At 39.6% G+C, this 26,674-nt stretch overlaps 1 protein-coding gene across 3 annotated transcripts in view; it reads left to right on the top strand.

Annotated features, from left to right (window-relative positions):
- Window positions 1–26,674, top strand: part of amot (angiomotin) — a 111,126-nt gene that overhangs the window by 67,031 nt on the left and 17,421 nt on the right. For all 3 annotated transcript variants that reach the window (XM_047379065.1, XM_047379066.1, XM_047379067.1), the window contains 4 exons: window positions 463–608; window positions 17,550–17,699; window positions 20,597–20,793; window positions 22,267–22,395. In XM_047379065.1, the coding sequence (XP_047235021.1) occupies window positions 463–608; window positions 17,550–17,699; window positions 20,597–20,793; window positions 22,267–22,395 (622 nt within the window). The remainder of the gene's footprint in view (window positions 1–462; window positions 609–17,549; window positions 17,700–20,596; window positions 20,794–22,266; window positions 22,396–26,674) is intronic.

Below are 26,674 nucleotides of genomic sequence, written 5' to 3'. Positions count from 1 at the left end.
AAAGACACAAGTTTAGCCATGGTTCTAAAACCAATTTCTGTACAGTAGCTTAGAACATTTTCAAAATAATTCCAATGTAGATATTGTTTGTTATATTTAAAGGTTGGATAACAACAGCTACCAGCTGTAAGTAAATGCATTTTTTATTTCGGGCGTTTGGAGTGTTTTTCAGTATTCTTTTTATTAGAGAAAGTTATTTAAGGTTGTTGTAGCTGAATCCATTTTCATTAAGTATTAGATTAGGTTGATCTGTATTAAACAGAATACAGACAAAAGAGTTGTGGCCAGTGGATGGGCACAGAAAATATTTAAAACATGATCCAGTGCTTTCTGTGTTCCATTACTGGATCCAATTATATCACACCACATGCATACAAAATACACTGAACACTAAGAGTTATATGGATGGGTGCACTATCTTTACCATGATTATAAATGTATTATGTTCTGTTGTCCATTTAGATAAAGAAATTCTGCGAGAGAAAGAGAAACTTGAAATGGAGCTGAATGCGCTGCGCTCAACTGCAGATGACCAAAGGAGACACATTGAGATCAGAGACCAAGCACTGAACAATGCTCAGGCTAAAGTGGTTAAGCTAGAGGAGGAGGTGAGAATAATATCTAATAATCTTATAATGTTGGGCCAACTTGTTGTGTCTTAATAATAATAATAATAATACAGGTTTGAGAAACTACAGCGCCTTGCAACAGTGTTCACCTCCCTTGGCTGTTTACCTATTTTATTTCATTCCAACCTGTAATTTGAAAGTTTTTTAATCTTATTGTATGTGATGGATCTGCACAAAATAGTCTTAAGCTGGTGAAGTAAAATTAGAAAAAAAATATATAAAAAGAATACTAAAAGAAAAAACAAAAAATTGAGAAGTGCATTTGTATTACCCCACATGCTATCAATCTCCTAAAAAGTTCAGGTGCAACCATAATTTCAGGTGGGCTTCATTTCACATAATTACTTGCTGGGGTAACAGTAATCTAAAATCCTGAAGAATATTGTAAAAACTTTGAAGATGACTGAAACTGAAAATTGGACCAATTAATTAAATATTCAAACAAAGAAACAGGTTAAATATATGCTAGAAAAATAATCAGTCGGGCAGGAAAGGCAACTGTGAAACAGAAATTAGTACAACTTAGAATACAGTGAGCTGGAGGAAACTGCTGGATCCACGGAGTCAGTTAATATGGTACAAGTAAACAACCTTCAAGTGAAACCATCTGAAAATGCCAAGTCATGCACTAAAAACAATAGAAAAAATAAGAGGTGAAGAATATTTTTCACACAAGCCCAAAAAACTGAACTTGACAACAATATATTTGAATTAGAGAAGGATAAATGGTCAGAAATGCATATTGACGAGGTAGGTGTGCACTCTCATGGAAACACTAACAGATATTGCACTGTTTGCAAGATGCTTTGAGGAAATAAACACTGAAGAACTTCTAAAGACTAGCCTACATGTTCCTCATGTCTCTGGCAAGCTGGCAATAGCGGTTATTTGTCAAAAATAAATGGGAACTGAATTCCCAGACATTAAAGCAGGCTTTTTGCAAGGAAAATATTGAGATGTGTAAATCCAACCACCTCAAGAAGCACAGAGTGAAAGAACTGTATGGAAGTTAAATAAATGTGTTCATGGCTTGGCAGGTGTTTCATTATTCTGGTACAACATTGTGAAAACAAGCATGCAGAAGCTGGGGGTCACTGTGTCAAAAATGTATCCAGCTGTCTGGTACTGTACTGGCTAGATGATTTCCATAAGGCAACAGGGGCCCTTCCATGTCATATAGGCGACTTTGTAGGGGTTGGTTCAGACGTGTTCTCCTCAACTGTCAATTCTACGCTGAAAGCAGCTTCAACTACATTAGGATGGAGGTTTACTCTCTTAAGAATCAAATACAAGTACAACAATGTATGAACATAAAAAAAAACTACAGGCTATTCCTATGGATCCTACCAGAGCACCAGCAGGATGCTCCTTTTAAAGACATCGATGGACATATTATAATCCATTGGAGAGATACTGTGAGTAGCAAGACAGAGCAGACACAACATCATGTGTGACATATCCACACAAAACATGCCACAATGCAAACACTGCACTGACAAACTGATCAGTAAACCTAAATCAGAGGAGGTTACCATAAGGTTTGAGCTCTTGGGATAAATCTAATCCCTTAAATTAGGGGTGTTTTGTAATTACTCTATGATAAGCCTTGAAGACAGAGACATACAAGGTAGACATTTCATCATGCTGATGGGAGAAGGTGGAAAAATTGCCCATATGTTGACATGTTCTGTGTACCATGTTACCCATTATCTACATAATGGAAAACCGTTCCCTAATGCTGTCAAGTCTGCTAAATTTGTAACCAAAAAGAGGCTTCAGCTCAAGATCAGTAGCATCAAAGAACCCTTCCACACTGGAATTATTCAGCAAATCATATGAACATCTACCAAAGAGCTTGCTAACTGCTTAACAAATGTGGAAACATCTGAAACTGGACTGAGTTCATTGAAGGGAAAATGCAACTGAAAAACATAAAGTCATGAAAAACTAGTCCTTTTATTATGTTAACCTGAAATAATGTTCCAAAATGCTGTTCTTAACCGGTTTTGTATTATGCAAAATTCACTTTTTGATTGTTTTTATACAGGTCCTTCTCAAAATATTAGCATATTGTGATAAAGTTCATTATTTTCCATAATGTCATGATGAAAATTTAACATTCATATATTTTAGATTCATTGCACACTAACTGAAATATTTCAGGTCTTTGATTGTCTTAATATGGATGATTTTGGCATACAGCTCATGAAAACCCAAAATTCCTATCTCACAAAATTAGCATATCATTAAAAGGGTCTCTAAACGAGCTATGAACCTAATCATCTGAATCAACGAGTTAACTCTAAACACCTGCAAAAGATTCCTGAGGCCTTTAAAACTCCCAGCCTGGTTCATCACTCAAAACCCCAATCATGGGTAAGACTGCCGACCTGACTGCTGTCCAGAAGGCCACTATTGACACCCTCAAGCAAGAGGGTAAGACACAGAAAGAAATTTCTGAACGAATATGCTGTTCCCAGAGTGCTGCATCAAGGCACCTCAGTGGGAAGTCTGTGGGAAGGAAAAAGTGTGGCAGAAAACGCTGCACAATGAGAAGAAGTGACCGGACCCTGAGGAAGATTGTGGAGAAGGGCCGATTCCAGACCTTGGGGGACCTGCGGAAGCAGTGGACTGAGTCTGGAGTAGAAACATCCAGAGCCACCGTGCACAGGCGTGTGCAGGAAATGGGCTACAGGTGCCGCATTCCCCAGGTCAAGCCACTTTTGAACCAGAAACAGCGGCAGAAGCGCCTGACCTGGGTTACAGAGAAGCAGCACTGGACTGTTGCTCAGTCCAAAGTACTTTTTTCGGATGAAAGCAAATTTTGCATGTCATTCGGAAATCAAGGTGCCAGAGTCTGGAGGAAGACTGGGGAGAAGGAAATGCCAAAATGCCAGAAATCCAGTGTCAAGTACCCACAGTCAGTGATGGTCTGGGGTGCCGTGTCAGCTGCTGGTGTTGGTCCACTGTGTTTTATCAAGGGCAGGGTCAATGCAGCTAGCTATCAGGAGATTTTGGAGCACTTCATGCTTTCATCTGCTTAAAAGCTTTATGGAGATGAAGATTTCATTTTTCAGCACGACTTGGCACCTGCTCACAGTGCCAAAACCACTGGTAAATGGTTTACTGACCATGGTATCACTGTGCTCAATTGGCCTGCCAACTCTCCTGACCTGAACTCCATAGAGAATCTGTGGGATATTGTGAAGAGAACGTTGAGAGACTCAAGACCCAACACTCTGGATGAGCTAAAGGCCACTATCGAAGCATCCTGGGCCTCCATAAGACCTCAGCAGTGCCACAGGCTGATTGCCTCCATGCCACGCCGCATTGAAGCAGTCATTTCTGCAAAAGGATTCCCGACCAAGCATTGAGTGCATAACTGTACATGATTATTTGAAGGTTGACGTTTTTTGTATTAAAAACACTTTTCTTTTATTGGTCGGATGAAATATGCTAATTTTGTGAGATAGGAATTTTGTGTTTTCATGAGCTGTATGCCAAAATCATCCGTATTAAGACAATAAAAGACCTGAAATATTTCAGTTAGTGTGCAATGAATCTAAAATATATGAATGTTAAATTTTCATCATGACATTATGGAAAATAATGAACTTTATCACCATATGCTAATATTTTGAGAAGGACCTGTATTTCCATTGGGGTCTTTAATGCTTCTACAGTCCAAACGCAAAAAAACCCCAAAACATTCAGCTGTTTTTTGGTTATAAATGAATGTCTTATTTTTTCTAGAAAATTTTACTTGAGTCCTGCCCCTGACTAGCAACTTAAGCGGAGCTCCAGCCACTTGATTTTCAGTACAGGATCACGTCTTGTCAGGTGGTTTTACCTTACACGCGCTTTACAACAGCTACCCTCAAAGGCAGATGTTCTGTTTTAGGCTGCAAAGACCCCCGTCTCCCGCTATCGGATGACAGATTTGTGGTTTAATTCTTTTTTTTTGAGGGCAATGTTCCAGTCACATTGCCGAAGACAGTACTAGTTTGTGTGAATCACTTCAATCAATGGAAGACCGATCCTGTCATAATTAAGAATAAATACAGAAATAAATAAATGACTCAATACAATAATTACTGGGCCAAAAGGTAGCTAGAAATATAAATTAGCACAGCATTAAATGCAAAATTAACATTAAATTATTTTAATGGTGTTATGAATACACTAAAAGATTAGGAGATATTGCCCTATTAGTATTGCTTTAATTCTGGAATCCCACATAAGATGCTGATGTAGGTAAGTTTCCCATGTTTATGAGGCTTTAATTTAAAAATGCCACATGAAATATAAATAAAACATAGTGACATTTATAGAAACTGAACTCTTAATCAGGACAGAAATCATCCTTGAATGACATTTTAATTTAAAAAGGTTAATATGTTGAATAATATTGGCCATATTGTCTAGGATTTATTTTTGAAAAATGTATATCTTAATATTATTCATAAAGTATCATTGTAAATGTTTAAAGATTCTAATTTAACGTTAAAGCTCTTGTAGTATGTTTCCCCTAGTTTGTGAAAAGTCCGTCATTGAGTGACGCTTTTATTTTGAAAGTGCGTCCGAAAATGTGACTTACTCTTACTACTTCGGCAAACTGCAGTACTCTCTAAGTTAGAGTCAACAGGATACAGTAAACAATCCCAACTAACAGCGCTATCTACCACCAAATCCACAAAGCTCCGGACTTCTTTAGCAAAATGACAGAAGTTGAGTTAGCTGTTTTTGCTAGTTCCTCTTCAGAACCTGGCAGCTACTTCCTAGAGGCTTAACCGCAGTCAATAGGAGAGAAGACTGCCCCCTCTGTCTCAGTCCCGCCCCGTTCGCATTTACATTTTTTCCTCATGTTGAGGAGGAAAGGACACTACAGCGACCAAGTAATGTAAAAAAGAAAGATGAAAATAAATGGGCTCAGGGAAATCCGTTGGGTAAAAAATACAACAGAAGTATATTAGAGGGGGAAATATATCAGTACTTAAGAAATAAAAGGACAGTAAAATAATTTGAAAAAAAGATATTTTTAAGGAAAAAAAAAACATGTTTGAAATATACTTGAGTGGTAATAAATTTGAAAGGAATAAAAGGGGTAGAAAAAATAAAACAGCAAGAAAGTGGTTGATGATAGTTTTGTTTTGGAAGCTTTCTCCACTCTTATGTTATTGCTGTGGTCATACCCACAATGCAGCAAATTCAGCAAATTCAGATGGTTGATGGTAAAGTTTAATTCCAGTTTTTAGCAATTAATTGATTTTATGACCTACTGTCTTTAGGGGCTTGACATGCCTCCGTATTCATGTATGCGAGCCACTTGAATCTCTCTTTAATGGGGGCTAACAAGAGAGAATACATAACCCCAGTTCCTGCCTCATTGTACTGGCTCCCTGTTGGTTTCAACATTTAGAAGGGTCCATAGCCAAGCCCTTAAATATATTGCAGACTTATTGGAGCCTTTGTCTTCTTCCAGGCCTCTTAGATCATCTAGCTAGATGCTGCTGATAGTTTCCCAGACTCATTTCAAGACCCGTGGAGATCAGGCTTTTCAGGCGGTGGCCCGAAGGCTCTGGAACTCCCTTCTAGAGCCTTGTGTATGTTCAGTTTCACCATTATTTTGAGATTTATAAAAGATGGCTCCAGTGTGTGTGACTGACCATTGGCTGTTACCAGTCCTGATTGTTGCTGCATTGTTTTCATTCACAACATGTCTACTCTGCTAGTGTGCAATCTCCAACTTCTTATAAATATCCCTCCACTCTTGTAGAATAATTGTGATTGGTTTTATGATGTCAGGGATTTTATATTCTTCTTGTGTAAGCGACCATACCTTAATTTACTTTTGCCGGCTGCCTTGCACGCATCCCTGCAAGAGGTGGCACAGGAGACAGGGAAAACAGCGTGGTGTATGGATAAAGTTCAGAAACCTCCTGCGAGGAAATATAGAAACTGATCTTGATGGATTACTTAATGAGCATGACTGCATTGGAACCTACCTACTGATGGATTCAACTGCTGGTTCCATGTCTGCTTGAACAGCCACCTGTGCATTGCCTGCTTTGTCTTTTTAGAGATGGGGTAGACATAAGGAATCTAAAGCTGCTGGGTTGTGCGTCCTAAACTACGAGAGGCACAATGTTAACCAGAGTGGGTCTAGTAAATGGTAAATCTCCTACAAACAAAACTTTTATCCCAAATGAATTTTTTACCTCATGACGCTTGGCTGAATGTGGGCAAGTTTAGCTCTTTCTCTTAACTTGCACCTCCTGATTGTTATTCCTTAACCTCACCTTGCTTAACAAGCTGGGGCAGAGGGGTGGCTGCTGTTTTAAAAAAACAGTTTGTACTTTTATCGAACTACACAAAGGAATTTAATCATGACTTCTCAGAATTTCTCGCAGGAATTCGGCTGGGGTATTACTGTGTCTTATGAATAAAGGATTTTAACATGTATATATGATGTCTTAATACATGTCTGCCTAAGGATTTCACAAATATTATCAACTCTTTTAATGTAGCTCAGAAAGTGAAAGGACCTACTTACCAACGTTGATTTAGTCTTATCTAACTATATAACTGTCTCTTGGCAATATTGAAACGAGTGAAATTTTCTGTTTAGATCATTGTGGTATCATTGATGTTTTTCAATCTGATTTTGAAGCACATCATTTTGTAATGTACTCACTCAGAGAATTCTGTCAGCTTAGTGCTTTTAGACCTAAGGGTCGTAATTTCTCGTTTCGAGCATATTGTTGGAATTTAAGGATAGTATTGCAATAGTTAAAATTTTATTGAGGGACTGAATTCTTAGTCAGACTGGGTGATGCGTCATCTTGAAGGGCTTACAGTGTCCTGTGTTTGAGCTTGCCACATCGTGCCACTGGGATTTTTGCCCATTCCTAAAGGCAAAACTGCTCCGGCTTCATGTTGGATGGTTTTCGCTTGTGAACAGCAATCCTCAGTTCTAACTACAGATTCTCAATTCGATTGTAGTCTGGACTGTGATTAGACCCTTCTGACATGTTTAAATGTTTCCCCTTAAACCACTGGAGTGTTGCTTTGGCAGTATGCTTTGGGTCATTATCCTACTGGAAGGTGAACCTCTGTTCTAGTCTCAAATCACAGACAGACTGACAGGTTTTGCTCAAGAATATCCCTGTATTTAGCACCATCCATTTTTCTTCAACCAGTTTCCCAGTTTCTGCTGCTGATAAATATCCCCACAGCATGATTATGTCACCATAGTGCTTCAGTGTGGAGATGGTCTTAGGGGGATGTTGTGTTCTTAGTGTTGGGTTTGCGCCAGACAAAGCATTTTCCTATATACATATATTCAATAAATAAAATATTGATGAAAAGTTCACATCTCAAGTAACTCAGTTCACTATGTGAAACACATTAAATAATTCAGTTCAGTTTATTTAAATAGCGCCAATTCACAACACACCTCAAGGCACTTGAAACAAAGTCAGTTAAATCAAATCATACAGATTCCAAGTCAAGCACATACAATCCAATTGATCCTAGTTTTTAAACAAGGCAGTCAAAGTCTGTTTATTTTCAATTTGGTTAAAAAGTTTTCTATCAAAGGAAACCCAGCAGATTGCATCAAGTCATTGATTTGTAACATTCTCCCTGAATGAGCATGTAACAATTATGGACAATTGCTTGCATTCTCTCGTTGACTTTGCAGCAACTGAAGACACTGAAAGACCTCCTCCAGGAAGGTGTCACAACTAAACACAGACCCATGCTAGGTGTAGCTTCTAGGGAAAAAACAGACAGAAAACAAAGTTAAAAGTTAAAACAATAGCAAATGACGCAAAATGGGAGAGTAGTAGGAGAACATAGCAGAGTGAGGGAAAGTGGTAATGATGTCCTCCAGCATCCTAAAGCAATAGCAGTATAACTACAGAGATAGCTCAGGATAACTTAAGTCACTCTAACTATAAGCTTTATCAAAAACAAAAGTTTTAAACCTGGTCTTAAAAGTAGACAGGGAGTCTTCTTCACAGACTAAAACTGGTAGTTGGTTCCACAGAAGAAGAGCCTGATAACGAAAATATCTGCCTCCCATTCTGCTTTTAGTAACTCTAGGAACCACTGGTAAACCTTGCGATCTGAGAGCAAAGTGCCCTGTGTGGAACATTTGGAACAACCAGTTCTCTGATGTATGACAGCTTGATTATTAAGGGCTTTATATGTGAGAAGAAGAATTTTAAATTATATTCTTGATTTAACAGGGAGCCAATGAAGGGAAGCTAAAATAGGAGAAATATTATCTATCTTTTTAATTTTCATTAGAACTCTCGCTGCAGCATTTTGGATCAGCTGAAGGCTTTTAACTGCATTTTGTGGACATCCTGATAGTAAAACATTTCAATGGTCCCATCGTTTCCCCTACCACTAACCAAGGGGGATGCCCTGCCCCACCAAGAAGACCGCCCACCCCCCCAAGAGGATAACAGGATGTTGTAATAGTACATCATAGTTAATATTGTAATGTTGACTTTATTAGATCACATCGTGAGTGATTTCAGTCCCTCTGTCATCGCTACTCTACTTTCAATGGCCAGACTTGACAAAAGCTGGACAAAAACACACTTATACTCTGTGTCACCGACGCTGAGGTGAACACACACTCCCGACAGCTGACAGAGAGCGCACAGAAAAACATCCTGCTAAAACCTTTAAAGCCGACAAGGATTTTGTTTTGATGGCAGCACTTCCTCTCATGCGAGCAGCAGCAGGGACAACTCTCCTTCTCTTGATACAAATGGCAAAGGTACACAAAATAGCCAAAGTGTTTCATGCCCTACCCCTGATATGCAGCAAAAGTCCAGTCACTACTAAATACAAGGTTTTGACTTGACTTTGTTGCCAGAGGTTAAATAGCCCCTGGCTATAGACAGACATACAGACAGATAGGGAAATAGATGAAGATTGAAAGATGGAAAGAGACAGAAACAGATAAAAGATAAAAGTATCAACAGCATAAAAGTGGAAATGTATCTTGCTGCCTGATAATATTACCTATCGGAAACATATATAGTAAAGATTGGCCCAAGCACTGAACCCTTTGGTCAAACAAGTAAGATTTATTATTGTTAGATTTTTTTTTTTTTTGCGGCACTAGTGGCCTTTATTTTTCCCCATATTTTTTGACAGTAGATAGACAGGAAATGGGGACAGGGACGGAGAGAGAGAGAAAGACACGCGATAAATGTCACCAGGGCCGGGACTTGAACCCAGGACGACCATGTCAAGGACTAAGGCCAACCAGCGCTGTGCCCGACAAAAAAGATTTAAACCAGCCTAATGCTGTTCCCCTAATCCCTATAGCACATTCTAACTTTACCAAGAGAATATTGTGATCAACTGTTTCAAATAAGGCACTGAGATCACACACTTGATTAGCAACTATTTTCTCAAGAAGTTTAGATAAGTGTTGGAAGATTAGATATATGTTTGTTATTTATTAAGTCATCTTCGTCGAGCAAAGGTTTCTTAAGTAAAGGTTAAATTACAGCTACCTTAAAAGCTTGTGGTACATATCCATTTACTAAGGATAGATTAATCATATCTAAAATGGGGCTGGTAATCAGAGGGAACACTTCCTTAAATAATTTGGTTGGGATTGGGTCTAAAGTACAGGTTGAATGTTTAGATGAAGCTAATATTTTTGATAACTCAGGTAGCTCCACAGGATCAAAACAGTCCAAACACAGATTAGTTTCTACAGTTAACTCTAATGCTGTTTCACTTACTGAGGATGAAGTAATCATCTTTGGGAGTAAGCCAATGATTTTGTTTTTAATAGAATCAATTTTATTTAAAAAGAATCTGATAAAGTCATTACTGCTGAGAGCTAAGGGAATGGATGGCTCAACAGAGCTATGACGCTGTAAGTTTAGCAATAGTAAAAATAGTAAACTATTTTTCCAGATAAAGGTGTGTGGAGCACCCTTTTCTCTCCACTTTTCTAACATTGTGCTTTAAAGTACGCAGCGCTGAATTAAACCAGGGAGCCAGCCTCCTATGAATAATTACCTTCTTTTTCAAGTTAGCTACATTGTCTAATGCACCACGCAATGAGGAAGTAACACTGTGAACAAGAGAATCAATTTGTGAAAGGGAAGAAAGAAGATTACCGCCCTCCACTGTGTTTACCTGTGATAATAAGGAAAAATTAAATAATGAGAATAATGAGGAAATAAAAAATGGAACAGATTCTTTAAAGGTTGTTACAGAAATTGTCTTTCAGGTGTGGAATACTCAGCTAGATTAAACTCAAAGGTAATTAAAAATGGTCAGACAGGACAAGGTTATGAGGAAAAAATTTTCTTCCAATCAAAGGCTGCTAATGGCAGTTCCGGTTATGGCGCTGTGCTGAACACACGTGTGTCGGAGCTCCCGTGAAAATTCTTAGAATAAATTAATCAAACAGCCAGTGTAGAACCTGGGAATTGTCACATTTTTTGTGCGGAATCTAGAACAACCAACCCCAATGCCTCCGAAACAAGCTGCAAAGACTCAGAAATCATCTAAAGCAGAAACTACAGGTGACCCGAGAATGGCTGATGCGAATGCTAGCAATGGAGACTCAGATGCGGCGGCTAGCTCGAGCTCGATTCTTAACGCCATTAGTGAGCTGAAAGAAGAATTCACACTGAGATTTGACGGCCTGTTCACGCTATTAAGGGAATACAGGGTCACCTGAAGGCAGTGTCACTACGTGTTACTGAAGCGGAGGACAGAATCAGCACTAATCAAGACAAAGTGGCATCTTTGAAAACTCACACCAGCACCATGAATGTGACGATTGAAGAGCTAGTCTCAAAAGTGGACGATTTAGAAAACCAAGCCCGCCACTCGAATCTTTGCCTGGTCGGTCTCGCAGAGAAGGTAGAAGGATCTGATATGTGTGTCTTTCTGGAAAGGCGGATACCCGAAGTGCTTTGTGAACATCATTTTCCACGACCCATACTGATTGAGAGGGCGCACAGAATCGGCAGAGCTGGTGTTAATGATGTTGAGGCAAGTGGCCGCTCTGGTACGCGTCCCAGAGTGGTTATAATGAAGTTTTTAAATTACGCGGATAAGTTTCGGGCCATGAAGGGTGCCAGGAGCAAGGGAGAAATACTCTATGACAACCAGAGAATCATGTTTTTCCACGACATTTCCGCGGATCAGGTCAGACGGAGGAAAGTCTTCGACTCGGTGAAGAAAGAGCTGGCTTCCCTCTCCATCTCGACTCTGCGATATGGGATAATTCATCCGGCGAAACTCTTGGTGACTATTAAGGGGAGACAACACATCTTTGATACCGCAGCGGGAGCAAAGGATTTTGTGCGTGGTTTGAAGGACGGTACCCTGGGATCCGCGGATTTAGAGACAATCTGAGACCTGTCTATTTGGCTGGTATGTTTAAGTCACAAAATGTTACTTTTTTGACCTCACAGGGAGTCTACTTAAACACTGTTTAATTCGTGCAAAATAACAGTTTGATTGATGCACTCGTAGTTTTACTTATGTTAATGTTATTTCATGCGGGACTCTACTGCGGTGGTGGGGCATGCTGTTCCTCGCTGCGTTTAGGACATGGGTGGACCAGTTAGGCGTCATGGTTTGGATGTGTGTTCTGTGGGAGGTAGGGGTGTATCTCAGTTGGGGATGTACACTCAGGTATGTTCATAATGTCCCTGGGCACATATTTTTCATTTCATTTATTCTTTTTCTTTTTTTCTTTTATATTATGTCATTAGTTTTCAGTCATTTCAAGTTTACTACGGACAACTTTATTATCATTACAACATGTCCTCTGACCTTCAGTTTACATCTTGGAATGTAAGGGGTTTAAATAAACTTGTCAAGTTAAAAGTGGTTATGAGTATGATCAAACAATTAAAAGCTAAAATAGTTTTTATCCAGGAGTCGCACTTGACCCCTGAAGAGGTAATCAAGGTGAGGAGGAGGTGGCCTGGTCATGTATTCTCAGCTTCTTTTAGTTCACACTCTCGTGGAGTAATTACACTGATACACAACTCTGTGTCTTTTCTTGTTATTAATGTGGATGAAGATCGATTAGGCAGATACCTCATTATTCAGGGTGAAATTTTCTCAGTTCGATTAAATCTGGTTAATATATATGGGCCCAATGAAGATAATCCGTCCTTTTTTAGACACCTGCTTCTCTCTTTGGCTACTTTACCTGGTAACTTTATCATAGGTGGGGACTTTAATTGTGCTCTACAGCCTGGAATGGATAGAACTACTGGAATTGATGCTTCCCATAATCAGACAAGAAAAGAGCTGCTACAGTATATCAAAGAATTTAATCTATTTGACGTCTGGAGAGAGAATCACCCTGACCAACTAACTTTTTCCTGTTACTCTTGTACATGTCAGTCATTTTCCAGAATTGACTATTATTTAGTCTCTGCCTCCTTGGTCTCTACAGTCTCGCAATCCCGGTACGATAGCATTATAATTTCGGATTGTGCTGTGGTTTCATTTATTCTGAACATGCCTCAATCTTTGAATTACTCCCCAAGATGGCGTCTACAGTCATTTTGGCTTAGGGATCCAAAATTTATAGAGTTCATTGGTACACAAATTGATTTTTATTTTGAAATTAATACAAATCAGACATCAGCCGCTATACGGTGGGAGGCTATTAAGGCCTTTTTGAGGGGCCAGATGATAAGCTTGACAAGTTTTAGATATAAACAGGTTGGAGGTGGAACAATTGGAAAAAAAGATAAAGGATACCGAAACAAACTACTTTGCAAATCCTTCTCAACATTTATTTGTGGAACTTAATGAGCTAAGAGCTAAATACAATGTTTTATCTACAAATAAGGCAACTAAAAATTTGATGAAACTAAAGCAGTCCTATTACGAACAGGGTGAGAAGGCTAATAAACTCTTGGCATGGCGTATTAAACAGGTGGAAACTGAAAGAGCAATAAATACAATACAAACAGATGAAGGCTTGTTATCTAGTGACACTACAGAAATTAATAAGACTTTCTCAAGCTTCTAGGAAAATTTATACCGTTCGGATTATACGACTTCAGCTTTTCAAAAACAAAAGGAATTTCTTGATTCATTAGACTTTGTCCTCCTAAAGAAAGACTCTCAGGCGGCTCTTGAGCTTGACCTAGAGGCCGAAGAATTGTCTGCGGCTATAAATAGCATGAAGGGGGGAAAAACCCCTGGACCGGAGCGGATTCCCATCGAGATATGTAAAACTTTTAAAACTAAACTAATACCACCTCCGTTAGGGATGTATTGTGAATCTTTAGATAGCGGATCCCTTTCTCCTTCTCTTAATACAGCAGTAATTACTTTATTGTTGAAACCAGGGAAGACACCTACTCTGTGTGGATCTTACAGGCCAATTTCACTGCTTAATAATGATCTCAAAATCCTTTGTAAAGTATTGGCTAGACGGCTTGATCTCAGTTTGCCAGAAATAGTTCATTCTGATCAGAATGGCTTTGTGCAGGGAAGACAGGGCTTTCACAATATTCGAAGAGTACTTAATATAGTGTTTAATACATCTGGCTGTACAGACACTGCCATTCTGTCTTTGGATGCCGAGAAGGCCTTTGACAGGGTGGAATGGCTGTATTTATTTGAGACTCTGCAAACGTTTGGTATAGGGGGGAAGTTTCTTAGCCTGATTCAACTTCTATATGCTGCTCCACAGTATATGGCTTGGAACAAAGAAATAATCTATTCTTGTATAAAATGAATGCACTTAGGAAAATAATGCGAATTCTTTGTCTACCAGATGTTGTGCTCTCCACACATCTACACAGTCTAGCTCCTCACATAAGGGGGTAAGAGTCTTGGCCCAAGGTAGGAGATATAATTTACCCTGAGGAGATTTATCCATAATTGGGTTTAAGTGAAAACCACAAATTTCGTAAAGGCAATGACCAAAAATTCCCCTGGGTGACGAGGAGGATTATAGATATTCACAATTGCATTTTCCTCTCTATATAAAACACTTCTCACAATCACATAACGGCCACTCGCATCCTGTATACAATCAAGAAGTTTAAATGGTACGTTTTTCCTAACTAAAATAGCTGTGCCTCTGCTTCTTGATGTAAATCATGAGAAAAAGACATGTCTGTGCTAGTTTGTCAAGTCAAGTCAATTCAAGTTTATTTATATAGCGATTCTCAGCAACAAGGCACACAAAGCGCAGTACATGAGGAAAAACATTACAATGATGCAGAAAATCAAACACAGAAAAACAAATCAAATGACATTAATAATCCTTCGGACTTTACTGGTAAGAGCTGTTTCTTATCCAATCTTTCTAATAGAGGTAATTAGCTCATTAAGTCCTCTGTGGTAAGGAATTCATCCTGTGCTAGAAGAAAAATTATAATATTAATCCTTGAGGTCGCTGGTATGAGGCCCAGTTGTGGTCCCATCATTCAAATGAGCTGGGTCACTGGTATAAAACAGTTTTAGTCCAAAGTTTATAAATACTAATAATGTTTGGCTATCACTGGTATGATATAGTTGTAATAAAATCCTTTTAAGAAATCTAAAATTCTCTTGTCATTGGTGTAAAAACAGCTTTAGTCCAAATTTTCAAATACTAATGATATTTGGCGTTCGCTGGTAATACTTCTGAGAAATTTCAAAATCTATGAAAAGTAATGAAATCACATATTTAGGTAGATGAGAAAAGAGACCATATTAGGTAAGAAGAGGGAAAAAAAAAAAAAAACATATTTCACACTTTATCCTTAGCAGGATACAGTTTGAGATTGCAAAAAACCTCAGCACAAAGAAGCAACATAAATACGAAACAACATTATGCAGGGGAGCCGGTGAAGGCGGTGTGAAGGTGTGCATATGTTTATCTTGAGCATGTGTGTGTGTGCATGTGAGCGTGTGCAAAGTAAGTCCGTGAAGCACTGTCACAGAGGCCATTGTCCTTGATGGTACGATGGAAGGTTCATCAACCGGCTACACAGTGCTGAGCAGGTCCACTGATGTCCTCAGGGAAGGGAGGGGGCAGAGGGAGCAGAGCGTCATGTTTACATAACGTCCAGGAGAAGTTGAAGATAGCCAGCCATCAAGGCCCTGCAGGGGAGCCAGATTCAGAAAACAACAATTATTTGGGTCAGGCTGACTCTTAATTTTCTGTCAGCCTTGAGAGTCTCGCTGGTGCTTCTCAATGGCGAATCCAAACAGCCAAATTCCAGGTCTTTTCCGCCAGATCCAAGCGAACAACTTTCTCCAAGATTTATCCCATTTCACCCCTGAGTCCAGGAACCCCAACCTGCCTGCGATTCAGCTCACATAACATCTCAGTCTGAGTGTTGATCGCTCTGCAGATCCCATCATACATGCCAGGCAGCCTTACAATGGCCAGAACAGCTGCCGACGTTTTTCGAATTTCTTGATATGCCAGGTAACCGCCGACTCCAAAAAGCAGAAATCCTGTTATCAAACATTCAATTGTGTACACATCTTCGACATCCTTGACTGACAATATTGACAGACACACAATCCTCCACTTCTGCCAGGAGTCCATCGTGTATCTGGAGAAAAGTGTCCCGTCTGGACAAGAGGGTTCCCCTTCACCCTGTCTTCTCGTTGAGAAAATTTTATCAATTGCATTGGGAGACCAGCTGACCAAATCCATAACTCAGAATTTTGGAAGATATGCAAAAATAGGCTCCATAAAGAAAGACAAGACACAGAGCTGAAGCAGGGCAGATATGGTGGGGTGTGGGAGACAGACTTGGATGTTTTACAGAGTCCAAATGTGTCTGTAATAAAGCTATGTGAACCTGCCCTCTCTTGAGATAATTCAAGACTTTTCTCCGTTTAATAGGTGTGTGAATGAACAACTGAAACAAAACAAACAATGCCCAACACTGGCAAAAAAGCAAATACTGTCCTACTCCTAAAAGGAGAATCTGAGTGTAGGGGTTTTCTAACAGCAGAAGATAACTTCCCACTCTTAAAAAAACAAACAAAACAAAAAAACAAAGATAGCAACGCCAGTAATGCACCAGTCCAGGTGCAAACCTCAACTAGACCACTAATGTCTGCTAAACAATATCTACTTTGTGTTCCCACATCCAGGTTAAAACATAAGAGACCGGCCTTTTGTGGTAGCTGCCCTCACAGCTTAGGAACTCTTCTACATTAGATATTTTTACAACTGGTATAAAAATAGATTTTTATTCAATCGTTTTTAAACCTCTCTAAATTGATTTTTTTGTTTTACTTTTTTTGTCATTCCATTGTCTTATGATATTTAATGAGTTACACAGCACTTTGACAAACTCTCATTGTTTTTAAATGTGCTTTATAAATAAACTAATTGACTTTATCATTTTGGACATGAGTGAAGATTACACTCAAATCCAACTCAGAGGGCCATAATACAAATACATGCCAGTCTTTAAACTTCTCTTCATAAAATATTTTGAAAGCCAAGTATCATTCTACTCTCATTTCATAGTTGTACACTACTTTGCTTGGGTCCAATACATAAAATTCAAATAAAATACATTGAAGTCTGTTGGTTGTAAAGGAACAACATGTGAAAAGGCTCAAGAAGTATACATACTGTACTTTTCAATACTATTGAATTACACCATGATACATTTGCACACAATCACAATACTAAACTTTTATGGTGTTCCCCCCTTAACATTTGTTTTTGCACTGCCAAAGCTACCTTCTGGTGTCTCTAGCATGGAAGTCACATCTGAAAGAATGACAAGTGAATAAAATGTTTCACTCATATTCTTAACCACTGGCACTGATTATTGGCCTTTTATTTTTCTCTGGCAGAGAAACAGAAGCATTAATGGTATCATCAACAGTAACATAAAATGAACGTTTGTTTATATGTGTATGCAGCTTAAAAAAAAGCAAGTTTATGTCGAGAAAGTGGAGAGAATGCAGCAAGCTCTGGCTCAGCTACAGGCAGCATGTGAGAAAAGAGAACAACTGGAACATCGTCTTCGTACAAGACTGGAAAGAGAGTTGGAGTCTTTACGTCTGCAGCAGGTAACACAATCCTTGTCCAGTTTCTGAACCTTTATTTCTGAATTATATGCGAGGTTTATATGTATAAACCTTGAGATAATCCAGTGCTAATTTCCAAATCAAAATTAGCTATTGTTTTATATGCTTATTGCACTTGTGGAGAAGGTCGGCCTTCTATCACCTAAAGAACATCTCCAGGAATAAAGGACTGATGTCTCAGCACGACCTCTTTAGTAGAATTTATTACTGCAACAGTGTCTTCACAGGTCTGCCTAAAAAGTCGATCAGACAGCTGCAGGTGATCCAGGACGCTGCTGTCTGCATCCTCACTAGAACTAAGAAAGTGGAGCACATCACCCCACTTCTAAAGTCCTTACACTGGCTCCCCGTATTTCAAAGAATAGATTTTAAAATACTTCTGTTAGTCTATAAATCACTGAATGACTTAGCACCAAAATATACAGGGGTTGGACAATGAAACTGAAACACCTGGACCACAATAATTTATTAGTATGGTGTAGGGCCTCCTTTTGCGGCCAATACAGCGTCAATTCGTCTTGGGAATGACATATACAAGTCCTGCACAGTGGTCAGAAGGATTTTAAGCCATTCTTCTTGCAGGATAGTGGCCAGGTCACTACGTAATACTGGTAATACTGATGTTCAACTTCACTTTCATGTTCATCGAACCAATCTTTCACCAGTCTTGCTGTGTGTATTGGTGCATTGTCATCCTGATACATGGCACCGCCTTCAGGATACAATGTTTGAACCATTGGATGCACATGGTCCTCAAGAATGGTTCGGTAGTCCTTGGCACTGATGCGCCCATCTAGCACAAGTATTGGGCCAAGGGAATGCCATGACATGGCAGCCCAAACCATCACTCTGGGCATGCAACAGTCTGGGTGTTACGCTTCTTTGGGGCTTCTCCACACCTTAACTCTCCCGGATGTGGAGAAAACAGTAAAGTGGACTCATCAGAGAACAATACATGTTTCACATTGTCCACAGTCCAAGATTTGCGCTCCTTGCACCATTGAAACCAACGTTTGGCATTGGCATGAGTGACCAAAGGTTTGGCTATAGCAGCCCGGCCGTGTATATTGACCCTGTGGAGCTCCTGACGGACAGTTCTGGTGGAAACAGGAGAGTTGAGGTGCACATTTAATTCTGCCGTGATTTGGGCAGCCATGGTTTTATGTCTTTTGGATACAATCCGGGTTAGCACCTGAACATTCCTTTCAGACAGCTTCCTCTTGCGTCCACAGTTAATCCTGTTGGATGTGGTTCGTCCTTCTTGGTGGTATGCTGTCATTACCCTGGATACCGTGGCTCTTGATACATCACAAAGACTTGCTGTCTTGGTCACAGATGCTCCAGCAAGACGTGCACCAACAATTTCTCCTCTTTTGAACTCTGGTATGTCACCCATAATGTTGTGTACATTTCAATATTTTGAGCAAAACTGTGCTCTTACCCTGCTAATAGAACCTTCACACTCTGCTCTTACTGGTGCAATGTGCAATCAATGACGACTGGCTACCAGGCTGGTCCAATTTAGCCATGAAACCTCCCACACTAAAATTACAGGTGTTTCAGTTTCATTGTCCAACCCCTGTATTGTTGTCAGTGTATATCATCCACCCAGACCTCTCAGGTCTTCTGGCTCAAATCTACTCTGCACAACCACAACCAGAACCAGACATGGAGAAGCAGCTTTTAGTTCTTATGCCCCGATAATCTGGAATAAACTCCCAGATAACTGTAAAAGCGCTGAAACCCTAAATTGCTTTAAATCAAGATTAAAAACTTATTTCTTACAGTAGCCTTTGACTGTGCTATCTAATCATTATTAGTTAAGTTTTCAGTCCAACTTTCCTTTCATTTTCTTATCAATCATTAAATGTTAATTTTTTTATTTTATTTTATTATCATGTTTTTAATTATTTATTTTTTATTCTCTTTAATTATTAAATAACCTTAATCCCACTGCAATATACTTTACCTATTATGTTTCTTTATCTTTTTCTCACGTACATTACTTTGAATTGCTGCTGATATCTGCTATATAAACAATCTTGCCTTGGCTTGCCTTTATGATAATGAGCCTCAAAACAATCCAAGTTCCAACTGCAGAAACCTATTCCAGGAACCAGGATAGTTTTCTCGTCTACAGCTTTACCTTTGACAAATTATGATGTCTGCTCATAGCCTTCCATTGAAGTGACTCCTTCAGTCAAAGTAATTTTTATGAATTTTAAACCGTTTATGTTCCATGGCACAAGTAGAAACAAGCACAACCCCTGTGGATTATTAACTGTTTAGAAGTTAGAAAACAAGGCTCGGCCGCTGCCACATGTGGTTAATGCTTCTTTGGAACATGTCTGTTAGCCTTTAATTATTAAATATATATGAATATTGCAACCTTCATCTTACAGAAAACTGATGATAATTCATTTCACAGTGTTGAAGCTGAACAACAGGTTATGGCAAGAACACCACTTTGTTATCTTGACTATAGCTCCGTCACCTCTCTTCTTGCTTCAAAGTCAATCAATCACTTAACATTGCTGCCATGGGAGGAGCCTAAATAGAGTGTTTGCTATAGACTAAGGCAGTTTCCTCTTTAAACCTAAATGAGTGATGCTCTCCCATACTGTTTGCTCTTGTGGAGGGAAAGGCAATATAATGAGGAAGCTCATACTCAGATTACAGAACATGAAACTGGTAAATTACCATGCTGATAACAACTGATTTTAGACATATTAAAATGAACGGTACACCAACTCAAACACATTATTGGGAACAAGCTTGTGGACTTTTAGAAAACAATTTTTTACGTGTTCTGTTTGTTCAGTTGTTTTTTTTTATCAACCTTGGCGCACCCTGTCTTGTGTGTCATTCATTTCCTGCAGCGTCAAGGAAGCTCACAGAGCAGTGGTTTGGCAACATCAGAATACAACGCTACAGCCCTCATGGAGCACCTAAGGGAGAAGGAGGAGCGCATTTTGGCTCTGGAGGCTGACATGACTAAATGGGAGCAGAAGTATTTGGAGGAAAGTGTGATGAGGCAGTTTGCCCTGGATGCTGCTGCGTCTGTCGCTACGCAGAGGTAAGGGTGAGGTTTCTGCAGGACAGTGGGAACAATTTAGTTTCGAGTTTGGTTTGTATATGTATGTATATATATATATATATATATATATATATATGTATGCATGTATATATATATATATATATATATGGTTGCACCAGACCTATTCGTTGTCCATCATTTTGACTGACAGGGTAAAAATTACACTGTCAATAACATTTATTTGTATTCATTTTAATTAATACTCTGTCCAAACAAGCTGAACAGAGAAACAATATCAACCAGATGAATACATTTAACTTTTTTTCCACATTGACAAAAAATACTGACTCTTCTATATTCACTTGCTATATTTTAATTTTCTTCTGTTTTTTATGTTAAAACAATTTTGTTTGCAAGGTGTTTCTACTAGCCAGAAAACAGTTAATTACTCCTGCCTTGGGTTAGTGTTACTAGTAGTATATTATTTTTTCTGAGTAAAAATAATAATTTACCAATACTTTCAGAAATTATATGCATTGATTATTTTAAAAAAAATTGAACATTCAGTCTTCTTTCCAAGTTTAAAACTAGACTTCTTGCTAGAAAAATAAGAAAACATATGTGCTGTGTACCACCATCTAGGGACATCAGTATGGCTGCGCAGGAAGCTAGCCAGGGAATCATTGTATGGTTGGTCTCAGAGCCTAACAATAGAAAATCAAAATGTTTTGTCTGCTGTCTCCTGCAAATATTATCACAAAGCATTCTACGATGTACACACGGCTTGGATGGACAGACTTCGACACCTTTAGACTCTATCATTGGCACATTTTTATTTATAAGGCAATACTTTGACTGCTTCCTTCATATTTGTTGGCCTACATAAATGGAAAAAGCCACTAAAGGTTATTCGTTTGATTATAAGACCTTATTTTTATTTTCCATACCTAAAGTCCAAACTGAACTCAGAAAGAAATCTTTTCCATTTTCTGCTTCATCTGAATGGAACCACTTACAGAATAAATTGAACTTAAAATTTCTGCTATAAGGGAATCATTTGTCTGTAAATGTTTTAATCAATAGATGTTTTATTATTCTGTTTATGATGGTGCTTAATGTTTTTCTTTACTTGTACTATATGTTTTGTTGTGAATGTCAAGTAGATGGGTGTTGCTGCGAGTCTTGTCACGAGTCTTCTCGTGAAAAAGAGATTCTTAATCTAAATGGGATTTTCCTGGTGAAATAAAGGTTAATAATAATGTTGTGAATGGATGTGCTAAAGAGGTTCACACAGGGCCATCGAACAGTTTGAACATCCATGGATTCTTCTCATGTACATTAGTTTGTACTTGAAAGAAATCTGTTCAGTTATTGCATTATTGTTGTGTACAGGTGCAATTAAGAAATAAGGTAAAAAGTTATTAAATCAAATGATCAATCTAGTCCAGTCTAGATGGTCACCTAATGCTCAATATTGAAAGGATGGCTCTCACTTTATCTCTTGTCCTGTAGGGACACATCTGTAGCAGGGATAAGCCACTCTCCGTGCAACAGCTACGATACTTCTGTGGAAGCTCGAATTCAGAAAGAAGAAGAGGAGATCCTAATGGCCAATCGTCGCTGTCTGGACATGGAGAGCAGGTTGAGTAACAAATATACAGCACGCGATTCTAAGTCTTTCATAAGAATTCATTCTGTGCATTCCTAAGTGCTTAAATAGATGGCAACTGGACTATTCTTGTTTTTTGAAGACATTTCACCTCTCATCCAGGGTATTCAGTTTTGAACATGGTTTGAAGTAGCTGGCTTAGAAATTGGACTCTCCGGATGAAGATCGGGGTGGTTAGGCCTGGGGTCGGGGTGGGGGGTCTGGGTCTGGACCGGGGTTGCTCAGGTTCATGTGCTGGGGCGGTCTGCCTGTCTCCACCCCCGAAGGGAAGGGGCTGGTTGTCCCTATGGGGTATCGGCACCTGGACCTGGGAGTATAGAGTATGTATGGGGAGTGTGAGTGAGTGTACGATGTCCATTGTTGTTTGTCTTTACGTTGGGTGCGTGGGTGTGAGTATTTTTATGTGTACGCATGAGGGTGGGAACATGTGATTGTGTGTGCCTGTTTTTTGTGTCAAGTTGGATGGTTCCCCTTGGATTCTCCCCTGCTCCTCTCTGGGGGGGTTACGGTAGTCCCGGCGGTGGTTCTCCTGGGGTTCCTGTGGTATGGGGGGCCTTTGGATGTCTGTAGCTTGGATCTTCTCCGTATCTGTCCCGGGTCCAGGGGGTCTGTGGCTCTTTACACTCACTATTGCATATTTGTATGGAGAAACCTTGTATACACAAGCGCGTTCACACTCAGACCCACAGGTGTTAAGATTCAGGTGTTAACAGATACACAAATGTTCTATATTGAGCCGCATTTACCACTAAATACATCTTGCATTAATAAGTACCGTGCACTTTTTGGTAAAAAAGCTGGTAATATGAACGTTTCTGCAGGTATGGAAGCAAGCAGGGTGTTATCATGTATTCTCTTCATCCTTCTTTCTTTAATCCATTTTATTCTCCTTCTCTCCCCTTTTCCTTTTTGCCCCCCTTTCTCTCTTTCGTGCTTCTTTTTTTTCCTTTTCATTTCTGTCTCCATGTCCGTAACAATTGAAATAATCCCAAAGCAGTTTCTAATAAAGTTTCTTTTTATAAATATCAAGCAGAGCTCTAAAGCGTTAGCTGTAATGCTCCACTTGTGACAGTAAATCTGTTGGGCTTTTTCTGGGCACTCACACAACAATTCTGAGTGGTACTCTGCCGGACAGGACACGGTTAAAATAAAAATAAAAAATAACACTAACTTGGCAATAATTTTTGTAGCTTTGTTGAATTTAGTAGAGGTCCAAACATTCCTCGCTGCGCTGAATTGCATATTTCACATTGCAGAACTTAATTTTGGGTGTTTTATCCTTGGGATGAAGAATACCTTATGAGAGTGTTGTCCTCCTGTGCATATATAACACCACCCAATCTCATGCACTTTGCTTAGTGCAGCGTAAAAACATTTTTGTATTCCTTCCTCCAGATCAAAACATCTATGTTTTAACATCAGCACAAAGCAAAAAGAAATGGTAACCAAAATAAAAAATATATATTTTGTCTGTTCTTTATTTTTTACTTTGCCACAACATGGAACCAATCAGCTCATGACATGTCCTGTTTGGCCTGTGTATTGCCTTACCCAGAATCGTAGGTGCAGAGCTGAGTGTATTTCTCTTTCTCAAAATTGAGGACTCTACTGACTGAGTATGAAGCCAGATTAAGTGGTTTGCATTGGGTTTTTGTTGATCCCAAGCCAGAGTAGTCTGAAGGTAAGATTTGCTGACCACTCTCTGGTCCATCTCATCCCAACCTACAGGCAGAAATTAAAAGTTTCCAAACCTATGGTTTGGACTGTTCAGAAGTGACTAATGACTTAAAGCAGATGTTACAGGCCTGCTCTGACTACACAGATTCGACAGGAGGTGGGTCAGCTGGTACCCTGGTGTGGTCAGAACCACCTGGAACTTAACCCACTAAAGACTGTGGAGATGATGGTGGACTTTCAGAGAACACCACCCCCACATACCGCCCTCACCATCCTCAACAACACTGTATCTACTGTGGACCACTTCTGATTCCTAGGAGCCTCCATTTCTCGAAACCTGAGATGGTCCTCATACATAGACAGTGTTTGGAAAAAGTTACAGCAGAGACTGTAAAGTACCATGTTCCAAAGGAGCTGCTGGTTATCTTCTACATTGCCATAATTCAGTCTGTCCTGTCTTCATCCATCTCAGTATAGTTTAACTCATCCACAAAACAGGACAGGTCCAGACTGCAACAAACAATCAAGTCTGCAGAGAGAATTATTCAATTCAATTCAAATCAGTTTATTTATATAGCGCCAATTCACAACACATGTCATCTCAAGGCATTTCACAAAGTCAGGTACATATATTCCAATTAATCCTGACCAGTGCTGGTTGAACAGTGCAGTCAGATTCAGTTACAGGTCCTTCTCAAAAAATTAGCATATTGTGATAAAGTTCTTTATTTTCTATAATGTAATGATGAAAATTTAACATTCATATATTTTAGATTCATTGCACACTAACTGAAATATTTCAGGTCTTTTATTGTCTTAATACGGATGATTTTGGCATACAGCTCATGAAAACACAAAATTCCTATCTCACAAAATTAGCATATTTCATCCGACCAATAAAAGAAGAGTGTTTTTAATACAAACAACGTCAACCTTCAAATAATCATGTACAGTTATGCACTCAATACTTGGTCGGGAATCCTTTGGCAGAAATGACTGCTTCAATGCGGCATGGCATGGAGGCAATCAGCCTGTGGCACTGCTGAGGTCTTATGGAGGCCCAGGATGCTTCGATAGCGGCCTTTAGCTCATCCAGAGTGTTGGGTCTTGAGTCTCTCAACGTTCTCTTCACAATATCCCACAGATTCTCTATGGGGTTCAGGTCAGGAGAGTTGGCAGGCCAATTGAGCACAGTGATACCATGGTCAGTAAACCATTTACCAGTGGTTTTGGCACTGTGAGCAGGTGCCAGGTCGTGCTGAAAAACGAAATCTTCATCTCCATAAAGCTTTTCAGCAGATGAAAGCATGAAGTGCTCCAAAATCTCCTGATAGCTAGCTGCATTGACCCTGCCCTTGATAAAACACAGTGGACCAACACCAGCAGCTGACACGGCACCCCAGACCATCACTGACTGTGGGTACTTGACACTGGACTTCTGGCATTTTGGCATTTCCTTCTCCCCAGTCTTCCTCCAGACTCTGGCACCTTGATTTCCGAATGACATGCAGAATTTGCTTTCATCCGAAAAAAGTACTTTGGACCACTGAGCAACAGTCCAGTGCTGCTTCTCTGTAGCCCAGGTCTGGGGAATGCGGCACCTGTAGCCCATTTCCTGCACACGCCTGTGCACGGTGGCTCTGGATGTTTCTACTCCAGACTCAGTCCACTGCTTCCGCAGGTCCCCCAAGGTCTGGAATCGGCCCTTCTCCACAATCTTCCTCAGGGTCCGGTCACCTCTTCTCGTTCTGCAGCGTTTTCTGCCACACTTTTTCCTTCCCACAGACTTCCCACTGAGGTGCCTTGATACAGCACTCTGGGAACAGCCTATTCGTTCAGAAATTTCTTTCCGTGTCTTACCCTCTTGCTTGAGGGTGTCAATAGTGGCCTTCTGGACAGCAGTCAGGTCAGCAGTCTTACCCATGATTGGGGTTTTGAGTGATGAACCAGGCTGGGAGTTTTAAAGGCCTCAGGAATCTTTTGCAGGTGTTTAGAGTTAACTCGTTGATTCAGATGATTAGGTTCATAGCTCGTTTAGAGACCCTTTTAATGATATGCTAATTTTGTGAGATAGGAATTTTGTGTTTTCATGAGCTGTATGCCAAAATCATCCGTATTAAGACAATAAAAGACCTGAAATATTTCAGGTAGTGTGCAATGAATCTAAAATATATGAATGTTAAATTTTCATCATGACATTATAGAAAATAATGAACTTTATCACAATATGCTAATTTTTTGAGAAGGACCTGTATTTATTCAAATTGGATAAAAAGTTTTTTTATCTAAGGAAACCCAGCAGATCGCATCCATTCAGTGACTTGTAGCAGTCACTCCTCCTGGATGAGCATGTAGCGACAGTGGACAGTCACTGGCGTTGACTTTGAAGCAATCCCTCATACTGAGCATGTATGTAGCGACAGTGAAAAAGAAAAACTCCCTTTTAACAGGAAGAAACCTCCAGCAGAACCAGGCTCAGTGTGAGTGGCCATCTGCCACAAACGACGGGGGTTTGAGAGAACAGAGCAGGGACACAAAAGGAACACAGAAGCACTGATCCAGGAGTACTTTCTA

This window comes from Girardinichthys multiradiatus, chromosome 11, assembly GCF_021462225.1.
Source record: "Girardinichthys multiradiatus isolate DD_20200921_A chromosome 11, DD_fGirMul_XY1, whole genome shotgun sequence".
Taxonomy (NCBI): domain Eukaryota; kingdom Metazoa; phylum Chordata; class Actinopteri; order Cyprinodontiformes; family Goodeidae; genus Girardinichthys; species Girardinichthys multiradiatus.
The sequence above is the reverse complement of the archived record's forward strand: the minus strand, read 5'-3'. Positions and strand labels throughout refer to the sequence as shown.